The following is a 13,464-nucleotide window of genomic DNA, read 5'->3' on the forward strand; positions in this document are numbered from 1 at the left end:
TCGATCTGCTCGCTATCCCCCTACTTACACATCCCAAAATGCCATTGGCCTTCTTGGCAACAAGGGCACACTGCTGACTCATATCCAGCTTCTCGTCCACTGTCACCCCTAGGTCCTTTTCTGCAGAACTGCTGCCTAGCCATTCGGTCCCTAGTCTGTAGCTGTGCATTGGGTTCTTCCGTCCTAAGTGCAGGACCCTGCACTTATCCTTATTGAACCTCATCAGATTTCTTTTGGCCCAATCCTCCAATTTGTCTAGGTCCTTCTGTATCCTATCCCTGCCCTCCAGCGTATCTACCACTCCTCCCAGTTTAGTATCATCCGTAAATTTGCTGAGAGTGCAATCCACACCATCCTCCAGATCATTTATGAAGATATTGAACAAAACCGGCCCCAGGACCGACCCCTGGGGCATTCCACTTGAGACTGGCTGCCAACTAGACATGGAGCCATTGATCACTACCCGTTGAGCCCGACAATCTAGCCAACTTTCTACCCACCTTATAGTGCATTCATCCAGCCCATACTTCTTTAACTTGCTGACAAGAATACTGTGGGAGACCGTGTCAAAAGCTTTGCTAAAGTCAAGAAACAATACAGTCTCCTTTCATAAGATAGATTTTCCATTCTTGCTTTTAATGTATTTGTAGAATGTTTTCTTGTTACCTTTTATGTCTCTAGCTAGTTTGATCTCATTTTGTCCCTGCACACTTGAAGCATTTTGTTTATATTCATTCTTTGTAATTTGACCTGGTTAACACTTTTTGTAGGACCCTTTTTTGAGTTTCAGATCATTGAAGATCTCCTGGTTAAGCCAGAGTGATTTAACAATAAAGATATAGATTTTAATAGAGTACAAGTAATGAAGCATTAAACTCAGAAATGGTTACAAGAAAAATAAAGATAAAACACTTTCTAAACTTAACAAACTAGACTTGGTTCAAGGTGAAGTCCCTTACCACATATTTTCAGTACATTGCTAACCAAACCCTCAGGCCAGGATCTGTTCCCAAAGTCTATATGCTGCTTTTTTTTCTTTTCTTTTTTTCTTTTTTTTTTTTTGGGGTGTGTCGTCTTAGCTGGAAAAAGAGAGATGGATAGGGAGAGAGAACTTGTGGTGGTTTTGCCCCTCACTTTTATGGTTAAGTCACCCTTTGAAATGCATTTTCCTGAGAGTGACCCCTAGATAAAGTTTTTTCCAGCTGAGAGCAAGGAGACATGGAGGCTGGTGGGGGAAAGGTTTTATGCTGTTGTTTGCTAAGATGCCAATCTGTTTGTTCCTCCCCGTTTTCCTTGACAAAAAATGGCCCCTTGATAGGTGATGGCCCATCAGCATTGATGACACCTGGCTAGAGGCATCAGCTTGTCTTTTGTCTTTGAGAAACAGCATCAGTTAGTTTGCTTTTTAGTCTGAAACATCAACTTCCTACTTGTATGCAGGTTTCAGAGTAACAGCCGTGTTAGTCTGTATTCGCAAAAAGAAAAGGAGTACTTGTGGCACCTTAGCGACTAACCAATTTATTAGAGCATAAGCTTTTGTGAGCTACAGCTCACTTCCTCAGATGCATATCGTGGAAACTGCAGCAGGCTTTATATATACACAGAGAATATGAAACAATACCTACTCCCACCCCACTGTCCTGCTGGTAATAGCTTATCTAAAGTGATCATCAGGTGGGCCATTTCCAGCACAAATCCAGGTTTTCTCACCCTCCACCCCCCCCCCCACAAATTCACTCTCCTGCTGGTGATAGCCAATCCAAAGTGACAACTCTTTACACAATGTGCATGACAATCAAGTTGGGCTATTTCCTGCACAAATCCAGGTTTTCTCACATCCCCCCCACCCCCATACACACACAAATTCACTCTCCTGCTGGTAATAGCTCATCCAAACTGACCACTCTTCAAGTTTAAATCCAAGTTAAACCAGAACATCTGGGGGGGGGGTAGGAAAAAACAAGAGGAAACAGGCTACCTTGCATAATGACTTAGCCACTCCCAGTCTCTATTTAAGCCTAAATTAATAGTATCCAATTTGCAAATGAATTCCAATTCAGCAGTTTCTCGCTGGAGTCTGGATTTGAAGTTTTTTTGTTTTAAGATAGCGACCTTCATGTCTGTGATTGCGTGACCAGAGAGACTGAACTGTTCTCCGACTGGTTTATGAATGTTATAATTCTTGACATCTGATTTGTGTCCATTTATTCTTTTACGTAGAGACTGTCCAGTTTGACCAATGTATATGGCAGAGGGGCATTGCTGGCACATGATGGCATATATCACATTGGTGGATGTGCAGGTGAACGAGCCTCTGATAGTGTGGCTGATGTTATTAGGCCCTGTGATGGTGTCCCCTGAATAGATATGTGGGCACAATTGGCAACGGGCTTTGTTGCAAGGATAAGTTCCTGGGTTAGTGGTTCTGTTGTGTGGTATGTGGTTGTTGGTGAGTATTTGCTTCAGGTTGCGGGGCTGTCTGTAGGCAAGGACTGGCCTGTCTCCCAAGATTTGTGAGAGTGTTGGGTCATCCTTTAGGATAGGTTGTAGATCCTTAATAATGCGTTGGAGGGGTTTTAGTTGGGGGCTGAAGGTGACGGCTAGCGGCGTTCTGTTATTTTCTTTGTTAGGCCTGTCCTTAGTAGGTAACTTCTGGGAACTCTTCTGGCTCTATCAATCTGTTTCTTTACTTCTGCAGGTGGGTATTGTAGTTGTAAGAAAGCTTGACAGAGATCTTCTCATCTTCCCTGGAAATTAGATGAAGAGAGCATGAAAATAAACAGGGAACAGTGTACGAATTTAAAGTAAACTGCTGATGCTGACATTGACAAGAACTGTCCATAACTTTCAATGGCAGAATCTCTCTTTCAGCCTCTTATAAAAATAATCAGACTACATGAAGGTAGGAAAATCCATATTTAATAAGAAACTTCCATAAACATATCATGGATGGCTCTTTCAATGTTCACGTAAGCCTATTTAGAAAAAAGATCCTGATAGATTAGAATAGCTTCCAATACAGTACTGATGTAGTTGTATTTACCTATAGAAACAACAAATTGCAATGGTATGAGATTTTTCTCAGACTGAAAAGTACTGTGAAAAATAATATTGAGTCTGAAAAAACCAGAAAAGGCAATTTAGAGGTCTTAGGAAAAGAATGGAGAGAAGTAGAACATGGAACCACCACTAAAGTAAACAAATAAGGAACTTGATGCCAAAGTGTTAGAGACTTTTTGGGATTTGTTTTCAAAACAAGGAGGGCCTTTTGTTTTGTTTCTGGTTTTAAAATGTGTGAATGAATATCATGAAAGTGAAAAATGGAAAAGAATGGATTTGAGCCAGGCATAGTGCAGGTAGGCACTGGTCCAACTTTCCCATGCAGGACTACGACATCATCTCTGCTCCTTATTTGCTAGTGCTACACTTTACCTTCACAGAGAGCTAGCAGACGCTAGTTAATCTTCACAACAACCACCCAGTGAGATAGATGATTGTAAGCATAACTAGCCCCACTTTACAGATGACGAGAGATTAAGTGACTTTCTGAAGGCCATACAGTGAGCCCATGCCAGAGACCTGGTTAGAACTGAGGAGCTCCTGACTTCTAACCTTGTCTTATACTCCGATATTCCAGACCTGCATCTTGCTCCATCATTTCTGCCAATTGTGCCGAACTGTGTGATGATCACGAATTTATGATATAAATGAGGACCTAGCAGGAGACTATTACTGTTTCACTTGTAACCCACCCGAGGATTTGGATCACCTCAGGCACCACCACACTGCATCATTTAACCTCTTTACAGTAGCAGTTTTTATTATACTACTTGGTCCATGTACAAAGCCTTCCTTTGCAGGGTCTCAAAGCACTTCACAAACATTAATTAAATCTCAAGACAGCTGTCAATGTATGTATTATGCCTATTCTACATTTGAGAAAACTGCGGTAGAGAGATCAAAGGTGCAGATTGGCCAAATTTATGGATTCCCTACTGTGGGCACTTGGGCCAGGATCCACCAAGGTATTTAGGCACCTAAGTCTCAGGCTTAAGTAACTAAGGCCTAGTTTTGGCTCTGCTGCCATCCACAAAACTCCCACCAAACCCTGTAGGTGCCTCAGCTCACTCCATGCCTAAGTTTTCAGTCTAAGTGCATGTCTACACTACAAAATGTAGTCAACCTAACTTACATCAGCATACAGCTGCCACAGTAATTACAGTAATCATCTGTGAGTGTCTACACTTTGCTCTTTGTGTCAGTGGTGCGTGTCCTCACGGGCAGCACTTGTACCGATTGCACTGTCAGCATGGGACATTGTGGGATGGCTTCTGAAAGCCAGTAACAGTCGATGAAAGCAACAAAGTGTCTACACTGACACTACGTTGACCTAACTAACATTGACTCTATGCCTCACGTGGAGGAGAAGTTATTAAGTCAGTGGAGTGGGGCAGTTATGTTGGCGGGAGTAAAATTTTAGTGTAGACACTTACATAGTTAGGTTGACATAAGCTGCCTTGCTTTGACCTAACGCTGTAGTGTAGACCAGGCCTAACAGTTCCCTTGGTTGCTACCTCTTTCTAAGTACCTAGCTCCTCAGTTAAGCCCCAGAGCTTTTCACATACCGGGGAAGACAGGCTTCAGCCACCTAACTTGTGTGCAGGGCCCAGTCCAGTAGGAAAGCTCAGAGGCCGTTTACTAGATCAGGTCTCATTCAAAATGGGCACCTGAGAAAGAGATAGGGACACTGCCTACCTTGTCACTTGCAGCCTAGTGGTTAAGGCACTTGAATCAGGTCTCCCACATTACAGGCAATTTCCACCTCTTTGCTAGAGGGAGAGGAGGGAGACCCCTGTTAAAGTCCTTTCTTCTTCCTCTGGCAGAGAATGGAGAATCAAACCTGGGTCTCCCACATCCCAGATGAGTACGCTAATCCCTGGGCTGAGAGTGATAAAATGGTAGGTTTAGCTGCCACCACCACTATTTTCTGTGGTGTGAGGCAGATGCTGAACTAATTCCCGCAAGAAACTGCTTAGGTGTCTAAGGCACCTAACTCCAGGCAGTGGGTTTCCATTCATGGGTCACTAGCAGAGAGAGGTGCCTCCCTGCAGCCTGGACTTAGGGTCACCTGGGAAGGGCAGGGAGGAGGGCAGGCAAAAAAGCAGTTTGCCCTAAGCTCCACGCTTGAGAGAGGCCCCAAAGCGAGTGGCATTGTGACCTGATGTACAGGGTTGTAGTGCCACTCAAGTTTGGCCCAGCCACCCTCCCACTCCCTGAGGAAGGGGTGGCTGGGCCAAACCTGAGCGGCATTATAACACCTGGAGCAGGAGTTGCCTCTGTAGGGCAGGCTTGCTCTCAAACCCTTCCACCCCTCCCCAGGGCCTCCCCTCAGTGTTTTTGCATGCTTGGGGTTTTTTGGGGAGGAAGGGTGGGGGACCCTACAAAACTCTGTGTGGCCCTGGACTTGGGCCACTGTCTGAGAGAGGGGGCAAGCTTAGCACATATCCCTGTGGCCAGTGTCTCCCTTCAGTACCAGATTTACAAGGCACCTCTTCCCCCCGAGACCCTGCCCATTGCTTGGCCCCTGCTTGCTCTTCACCCCCTCCCTCCTTGTGAGTAGCAGGCTGTGCCGGGGTGAGGATGGGGTGGGAGAAGAGGCTGAGTGGGAGCCCGGCCTCAGGGTGGAGCCTCAGGGGAAGGGTCTTGGGGCAAGGCACAGGTGGAGCAGGGGGCAGGGCCATGATCCAGGCGCTGGGGCCCACAAAAGATTAATCCATCCCCATCTTCCTTTGGCTAGCTTGAGCAGTTCCCCGCCCCGTGTGCTAGCTGTTATTGATCTCATTCTAAGGACCCCATTCACCGCATGGGGAGCTGAGCTGCCTAACCAGGCTTTGTGGATTGCAATCTATTCTTGTGATTTTCTAGGAACCTAAAAGTTAGCTCTACCACACTCAGCACTGCAATGCCAAAGGCCTTTTGTGGAGCTGAGCCTTAAGGACTGCGTCCAGAGGGGCAAAGACCCACACTCCTGTTATCTCTTCATTTGTTAAAATGATACATCACAAGTTTCATTAAAAAGTACAGTGCTTCAAAAATCCTTTAAATCTCCTATTTTGAAATGCATCAGTTTCATTTCATGAACATTGACTTTTTTGTTTGAGGTTAGGGCAGGATATTCAGCAGGAAATACCAGCTGACACAAGTACTCTAAACACATCGGTGCAGTAGATTTAACTTACTGTACTTAATTTAACTACAACAAAAACTGGAACTGAAACTTGAACTGTCATTATCATGAGCTCTTAGAGCACGGCGGCACTGACATCATCAGTCCTTTCCCTTATGAAAAGCACACTTTTGCTTCATGTGCTGAACTTTATGCATGGATTAATCAATAGGACTGCATCTGCATAAGTATTTGCAGGCTGGAGGCCCAGTCTGAATTTAGTGACACTGTTGACCTTTGTCTTTATTGATAAACATGCTTCTTTATAACCTGAACAGGAAAAGGGAGACAGTGATATTTAAGTTTATACTGCATTTTGTAGTACCATAACTAGAAGTTGCTGAGTATCCTAATTAGCTTAATCAAACTGATTTCCTCCAATAACGAATACGGTATTAATATTAAGAGAAAAAGCCACTGTTTTTCCCTTGCAAGAGCTCGGCAGCTCATAAATAAAGTATGAGAAAAAACAAAGGGAATAAAACTGTGCCAGCCCGCAAAGTACCTTGAGGTTTATTTACTTGTCAGAAGGATTTTCTAGGTGAAGGAATCTGCTTGCTCACATGAAACAAGAAGAGAAGCAATTTACATGTGCATCATTCATTCTTTCCCATGTAATTTTTCCATTGGGCTATAATTTACTATGTCACAAGGCTTGAGAAGGTCAACAGCCGCATACTGAGTAGGTTCTGATTATATCAGTAACTGCGAACAAGTCTTTAACAATTCTTGGTTTTTCACTACTAGAGAGTAAAAGACATGGTAGATAATTAAACCCTTGGAATCAAAGATTTGTCACTTAACATACTTAGAGGAGAAGGCCTGGGTGCTGTATGGTTCTAAGACCAGGTCTACACTACAAACTTAGTATAACTACATCACTCAGGAGTGTGAAAAATTCACACCCTGCAGCAACTTGCTATACCAACCTAATTCCTGGCATAGACAACACTGTGTTGACGGGAGGGCTTTTCCTGTCAACATAGCTACTGCCTCTTGAGGAGGTGGATTACTACCCCAACAGGAGACGCTCTCCCATTGGCATAGGAGCGTCTTCACTGAAGCTCTGCAGTGGCGCGGCTGCAGCTTTTGAAACGTAGACCTGCCCTAAGCAACTTGCTACAGCTGTGTGAAGAACAGTTCAACTTGAAGAGAACATTAAAGGAATGTTTCGTGCTTCCGGCTACGTATAAAAAATATATGGATTTGGGTATTTCTGCGTAACCAGCTGTGATACCTTTCTGGTTCTAACCAGAAGAGAAAAAAAAAAATCTTACAAATGCCACACGGATTTCTCCCATTTAGTTTGTTGGCTATTAGTGAGAAATACAATTTTCAATAGAAGCTAATGTTTGCAGACGCCTACCACTGCCATTCATCCCCCCCCCCGCCCCCATCTTCTATATTCCACTTAGAATTTGATCCTACAAGGTGCTGGCAACCTATGCAGACTCCAACTCCCACTGAAGCTAATGAGAGAGAAAAGGATCAGGATTCAGGGCATCGGGCCCTTAAACAAGAGTGCAAAAAGATTTTAGTGGTTTAGTATGAGCATTTATAGAGGGCTTGTTTTGACCCCCATTTCCTTACAGTGACAAGTGGGAATTTATCTACAAAACCAAGTTCTGGCCTCCGTTACCCCCATGCAATTCCATTGCTTTTCAAGTGCAACTGAGGACAGAACTAAAATGCTTATGTTGAAGTCTGTGTTATATGTCCTTCTGTTCCACACAATCCAAGCTGTAAACCATTTAAAATATGCACTGGCTCATCAATAGCTTCGCCTTTGTCTTGTCATTAGACATTCATCTGTTTACCACCAAATCCAAAAGAAAAACAAATTACACTTATAGATTTACTGTATGAAAACCAAGGAGCAATAACCATTGTCTTCTGTTTTCCCTACCAATCGCAAAGCAGTATTATCTGACACTAAGTTCAAGTTCCTGGAGAAAACTGAACAAAGCACCCCAGTGACCATCAGTTTCAATCTCCACTCCAGCAAAGGGAGCCACACAGACAGGCCCTAATGCCCCTGAATTGTCCCAGTGAAGTCATGGGTCCTTTGTGGGACTGAGGCCCTAATGACTGCAACTTCAGTTTGCAGAGGTTGTGCACCATGAAAGGCACCAGATACTCTTTTCAAATTTTAACAATATAATGGACTGGTGCAATGAAATCACCATCACTGGAGGATCTCGCTGTTACGGTCTATCCCAGCTTCTGGAAGAAACTTACTGAAGGACTTCCTTATGTGCACGCGTGGATTTTTCTTTATGAAGCATTTTACAGGCAAAAGTGACATCAGTGATTTGACAAGAGATTAGTAGGTATATGAATGCATACAGCTACATATATAGCATAGGTATTTCTGTATTTTCCTGAAAGAAAGTTGGCATTTGTACAGACTTGTTTTCATTACAAAACAGGAAGGCTGATTGGTATTGTGGCCAGCTGCTGACTGTGTGTGGTTAAGTGATTTAAGTTTCTTGTTAGCTTCAGTTTTGTTGAGTTTGTGGGCAATTAAATGGGACCCTGTTTTTTATACTGTACAGTATAATAAACCCAAGAGCAGGGGATACACAAGCTTCCCTCAAACACAACAGGCACCTTGATGGGTGTGCACAGAATAAGAACTTAATTATAAGGGAAGTATCCACATAAGTCTGAAGGAATCCTACTTGAAGGCCAGCATTAAGTGAACATTTCCTGGGAAGCAAGAGTATTGCCAAACCTGTAGCGGCCATGCCTGCTCACAAATGGCTGGTACACTTTGTATTTAGGAATCCCATTACGGCAGAGGTGGGCAAACGATGGGGGTCAGATGGACCCTCCTGCCTGGCCTCTGAGCTCTCAGCCCAGGAGACTCACCCCCGACCCCTCCCTTGCTGTTCCCCCTTCCCCGCAGCCTCAGCTCACTGCACCGCCGGCACAATGCTCTGGGCGTCGGGGCTGCGAGCTTTGCCTGGGGCAGCGCAGCTGCAGAGCCCGGCCTGACCCGGTGCTCTGTGCTGTGCGGTGGCATGGCTGACTCCAGCCAGGCGGCATGGCTGCCTATCCTGGTGCTCTGGGCAGCACGGCTGTAGCACGGTCAGCCACCGGTGCTCTAGACAGCGCGTAAGAGGGCAAGTGGGGGGTTGGATAGAAGGCAGGGGAGTTCGGGGAGGTGGTTGGGGCCAGGGTGTGGATAGGGGTCGGGGTGGTCAGAAGGCAGGAAATGGGGGGGTTGAATGGGAGCAGGGGTCCCGGGGGGCAGTCAGGAAGGAGAGGAGGGGTTGGATGGTCTGCAGGAGGCAGTCAGGGGTGAATGGGGCAGGAGTCCCGGGGGGGAGGGGGAGGCTATCAGGGGGTGAGCAGGGAGGGCCACACCTGGTTGTTTGGCACAGCCCCCCCCAACCAGCCCTCCATACAATTTTGGAAACCCAATGTGGCCCTCAAGCCAAAAAGTTTGCCTGCTCCTGCACTAGAATTCTTTGTGAGCGTGGGAGTAAAGAATGGATCCAATAAGAGTGGAGTCTTTAATTGTAATTTAATACTTACCTATTTTGCACAGCCTAGGGCCTTTTTCCTTGCTTTGTTTCTCACTTTTTAACCCTTGCCTATTTTTCCTAGTATAAATACGGAACCCTTTCAGCACCCTCAAGATTAGTACATTTATGTTATCGTCAAACAGCAGCACATAAAAATTCTTATTCTTAATTATTCCTATTTGTAGGAATTACAGTCAGAAATAAATACTGCTCAGCTGGAACTTGGAAAGAAAGAGAACAGCACCAAGTTTTTTGATGCAGAAAACCAAGCCATGCATAAACATCTGCAAACTCTATCAGGTAGTAAAGGATGATTCCCATGTGTGGTACTTATCCAATAGCTCATCCTAGAGAAAAATACATACCTATCCTGGACAAATTATGTATATGAATGAATATGTTAAATAAAATAGGATGAAGTGGAAATACCAGAGGGTTATTTTGGAATATTTGAAAGTAGTCTGTCATAGAAAAAGCTTTCACAAAAACCAAAATTGTACTAGATGTGTACAGAAGGAAAAAGGCAAGGCATCTAATCAAACGCATGACAGCTAGTGAGCATAACAAACAATATTGCCTTGGCTATACCAGGAGATCTATCTGTCTCTGGTAACAGGTGCAGTTGAGCTGGTGTGGAAAATGTTGTAACCACAGATACAGACAATTAACCCACGATTAGCAACATTTTTAGAGACCACAGTTAAAAGCAGCAGCTATTTCCATTTCATCATGCTGATTACTTTTATTTAGTAACTGGAGATTTTAACTACTTCCAGTTAAGCGTGTTGAGCACCAGCTAAGTTCAGCCATTTGCGGACATGTGTTGTCTGCAATGGGTACATGTTCTCACTGCTGACAAGCCTTTTGTCGAAAGGGGTGAAGGATAAGGAATAGAATCTCATGGTTACTTGGTTTTGGCACATGCATATCTTGCTGGTTCCATATACCTCCTTGGCCAGACTGATGAAGTTTGCTGTCTTCTTTTAGGTAATATGAAAGAGGATTTTTAGGAGGGATTTTAATAAGAAGAGTGGCAGTTTGAGAGTTCATTCCATGCATAAGAGAAATAGTTCATTACAGTCTTAATAGTGACTATGTTTTTTTAAAAAAGTAACGGTGGTGATGGTTAAATTATTATTTAACACAGTCTATAGCAGTGGTTCTCAAACTTTTGTACACACAGCAAGCCTCTGAGTGCAACCCCCCTTATAAATTAAAAACACTTTTTAGTATATTTAACGCCATTATAAATGCTGGAGGCAAAGTGGGGTTTAGGGTGGGGGCTGACAGCTCACGACCCCCCATGTAATAACCTCATGACCCCCCAAAGGGGTCCCAACCCCCAGTTTGAGAACCCCTGGTCTATAGTATGTCATAGTAAAACAGGCCCATTCTAGATCGAAACGTTCTGTAATCTTCTGGTTTTTTAACCACTAGTCCCTTGAGCATCCCACTAAGCAGTTTCAGAACTCAGTGTGCAGACTGAAGGATACGGATTTTAGTTTATGGAACTAGCATCTGAAAGACTGGTGATTTCACACAGATGCCAATACTAGAGAAAAGCTATTATTAATGGAGGATGTTATAAAGCTGAAGAATCTTGCTGAGATTGTCATTCAGGACATTTCACACAAAGAAGCAGAACTACTAGGAGTCCAGCAAGAGCTACAGAGGGCCATGAATTCCATAAAAGAAAGAGAGCATAATCTCCACCATTTGGAAAACCAAGTAAGTAATAGCTAAATACCCCTTTTCATAATTAAATGTATACATCAGACTCTCAGATGTTTAGACGTTAGAAATGGGGAATATCTGTTAAATCATCCAATCCACTCCTGCAGGATGGTCCCCCCACCCCATCTGGCCTACTTTGAAAGTACTTGTAGGAGGGCAAGCTTTCACCATTCCCTTTCAAAGACATCCACACAGTATAATTAGATCTAAATTTCTTACTATCGGAATTTTCCCCCAAATATCAAAGTCTTAGTGTACACTTGAAAGTGTCAAGGAACACCCAAAACTTTGACAATCGGGAGTTGAGATCATCATGAGCATCATCTCAGGAGGACTTCAAAGCCTGCTGGACAGTTCTCCAGATAATAGACAGACAATCAGAATTTCAGCATCTAAGTCTCTGTGCACTAAATCCTGCTGGGGGGGGAGGGATAGCTCAGTGGTTTGAGCATTGGCCTGCGAAACCGAGGGTCGTGAGTTCAATCTTTGAGGGGGCCATTTAGGGATCTGGGGCAAAAATTGGGGATTGGTCCTGCTTTGAGCAAAGGGGTTGGACTAGATGACCTCCTGAGGTCCTTTCCAACCCTGATATTCTATATTCTAACAGTTTGGCATAATCAAAGACGTGCAGACTGGGTCCATCAGCTTCCTTGATTTTTAGTCTTTATGGCCACGATTCAGTAAAGCCCTTAAACCACATGCTTAATTTTAAGTATGCATATAAGGGATTTGAATCAGGGTCCATATGCTGAAGTCAACAACTTCACAGTGTAGGTCTGCTTCTGGTTAATCAGGATTCAGGTCAGACAGACTGGATTTAATCAAGAGTTCTAAAAATTAGAGTGAAGAATTTGGAATGAAATAAGGTCTCCCTTATCTAGCAGTTATTTAGGAATCTTTAGATGCAGAGAGTAACCCTGAGAGCAGGGACTCTGTACTAGTACACAAACAAAAAGAAAAAACAAACAAAATAAAGGAAAGTTTGGCCACATAGACACGATAGCTAGATAAAGAGCCACATTAGAATTGGATTAGTCACTTAGTCTGGATTACCTTGATTATTTAAGTTAGGGCTAATTCATATGGGAGTTTTAAATGGTCATTGTTAGGCTTAAGTGTTAACATCACATTAAATACAAGTGAGACAGCTCACAGCTTTTATGCTGCCTGTTTGCAGACTCCTGCAGTGGTTCATGTGTAGGATTTGTTCATTTTTTTGTTAAAATGTTTTTATTTTGAAGCATACTTCTGCATCAGATTCCGCAGCTGTAGAAAATGAGTCGCTACCTCTACTCCCACACTATACAGATCTGCCCATATAAAAGTCACAACACGGAGTAACAATCCACAATATTTATTGACAATTCCCTGGCAGACATTTCTCTCAACCATTTGAAATTGGGTCAGTTTACATTTAAAAAAATAATACTATTCACCCTTCAAGTGAAGTCACTGGAAACGAATAGCCACGTACACTACACCATTACTCAGAAATTCATAGATTTTCAAGTCAAATTCTAGTCTGACTCTTGCCTAATTCAGGTGATAGAATTTCACCAAGGGTTTTCTATATAATTTCTGGTTCAGCTAGACCTTACCTTTTAGAAAGATATCCAACCTTGATTTATGTCTTCATGTGATGGAGAATCCACTACATCATTAAGTTGTTCCAATGGCTAATTACCCTCCTTGTAAAAGATTACGCCTTGTTTCTAGTCTGAATTTGAACCTCAGCTTTCAGCCATTGGATCTTGTTCTGCCTTTGTCTGCCAAATTAAACAGGCCTCTACTCTCTTCCTGCTGAATTGCAGGTCTGTCATTGACAGTCCAGAACAAAAAATCCAATGACTTGCTGTAATTTAGCTAAACTTCAGTGAATAGCTAAATGGGGAAAGTGGTCTGTTAGCTGCTGCCAACCACCAACCATGAAGGATAGAGATGCTTGGGGGGAGGGGGGAGAAAAGGAAAAACAAT

General features: G+C 43.5%; 1 protein-coding gene across 4 annotated transcripts in view; it reads left to right on the top strand.

Moving 5' to 3' along the window:
- Positions 1–13,464, top strand: part of LOC140906575 (uncharacterized) — a 56,341-nt gene that overhangs the window by 26,198 nt on the left and 16,679 nt on the right. For all 4 annotated transcript variants that reach the window (XR_012157155.2, XM_073330742.2, XM_073330744.2 and 1 more), the window contains 2 exons: positions 9,942–10,056; positions 11,300–11,484. Coding sequence is in view for 3 of the 4 variants with exons in the window: in XM_073330742.2 (XP_073186843.1) it covers positions 9,942–10,056; positions 11,300–11,484 (300 nt within the window). In the remaining variant the exon portion in view is untranslated. The remainder of the gene's footprint in view (positions 1–9,941; positions 10,057–11,299; positions 11,485–13,464) is intronic.

This window comes from Lepidochelys kempii, chromosome 2, assembly GCF_965140285.1.
Source record: "Lepidochelys kempii isolate rLepKem1 chromosome 2, rLepKem1.hap1, whole genome shotgun sequence".
Taxonomy (NCBI): domain Eukaryota; kingdom Metazoa; phylum Chordata; order Testudines; family Cheloniidae; genus Lepidochelys; species Lepidochelys kempii.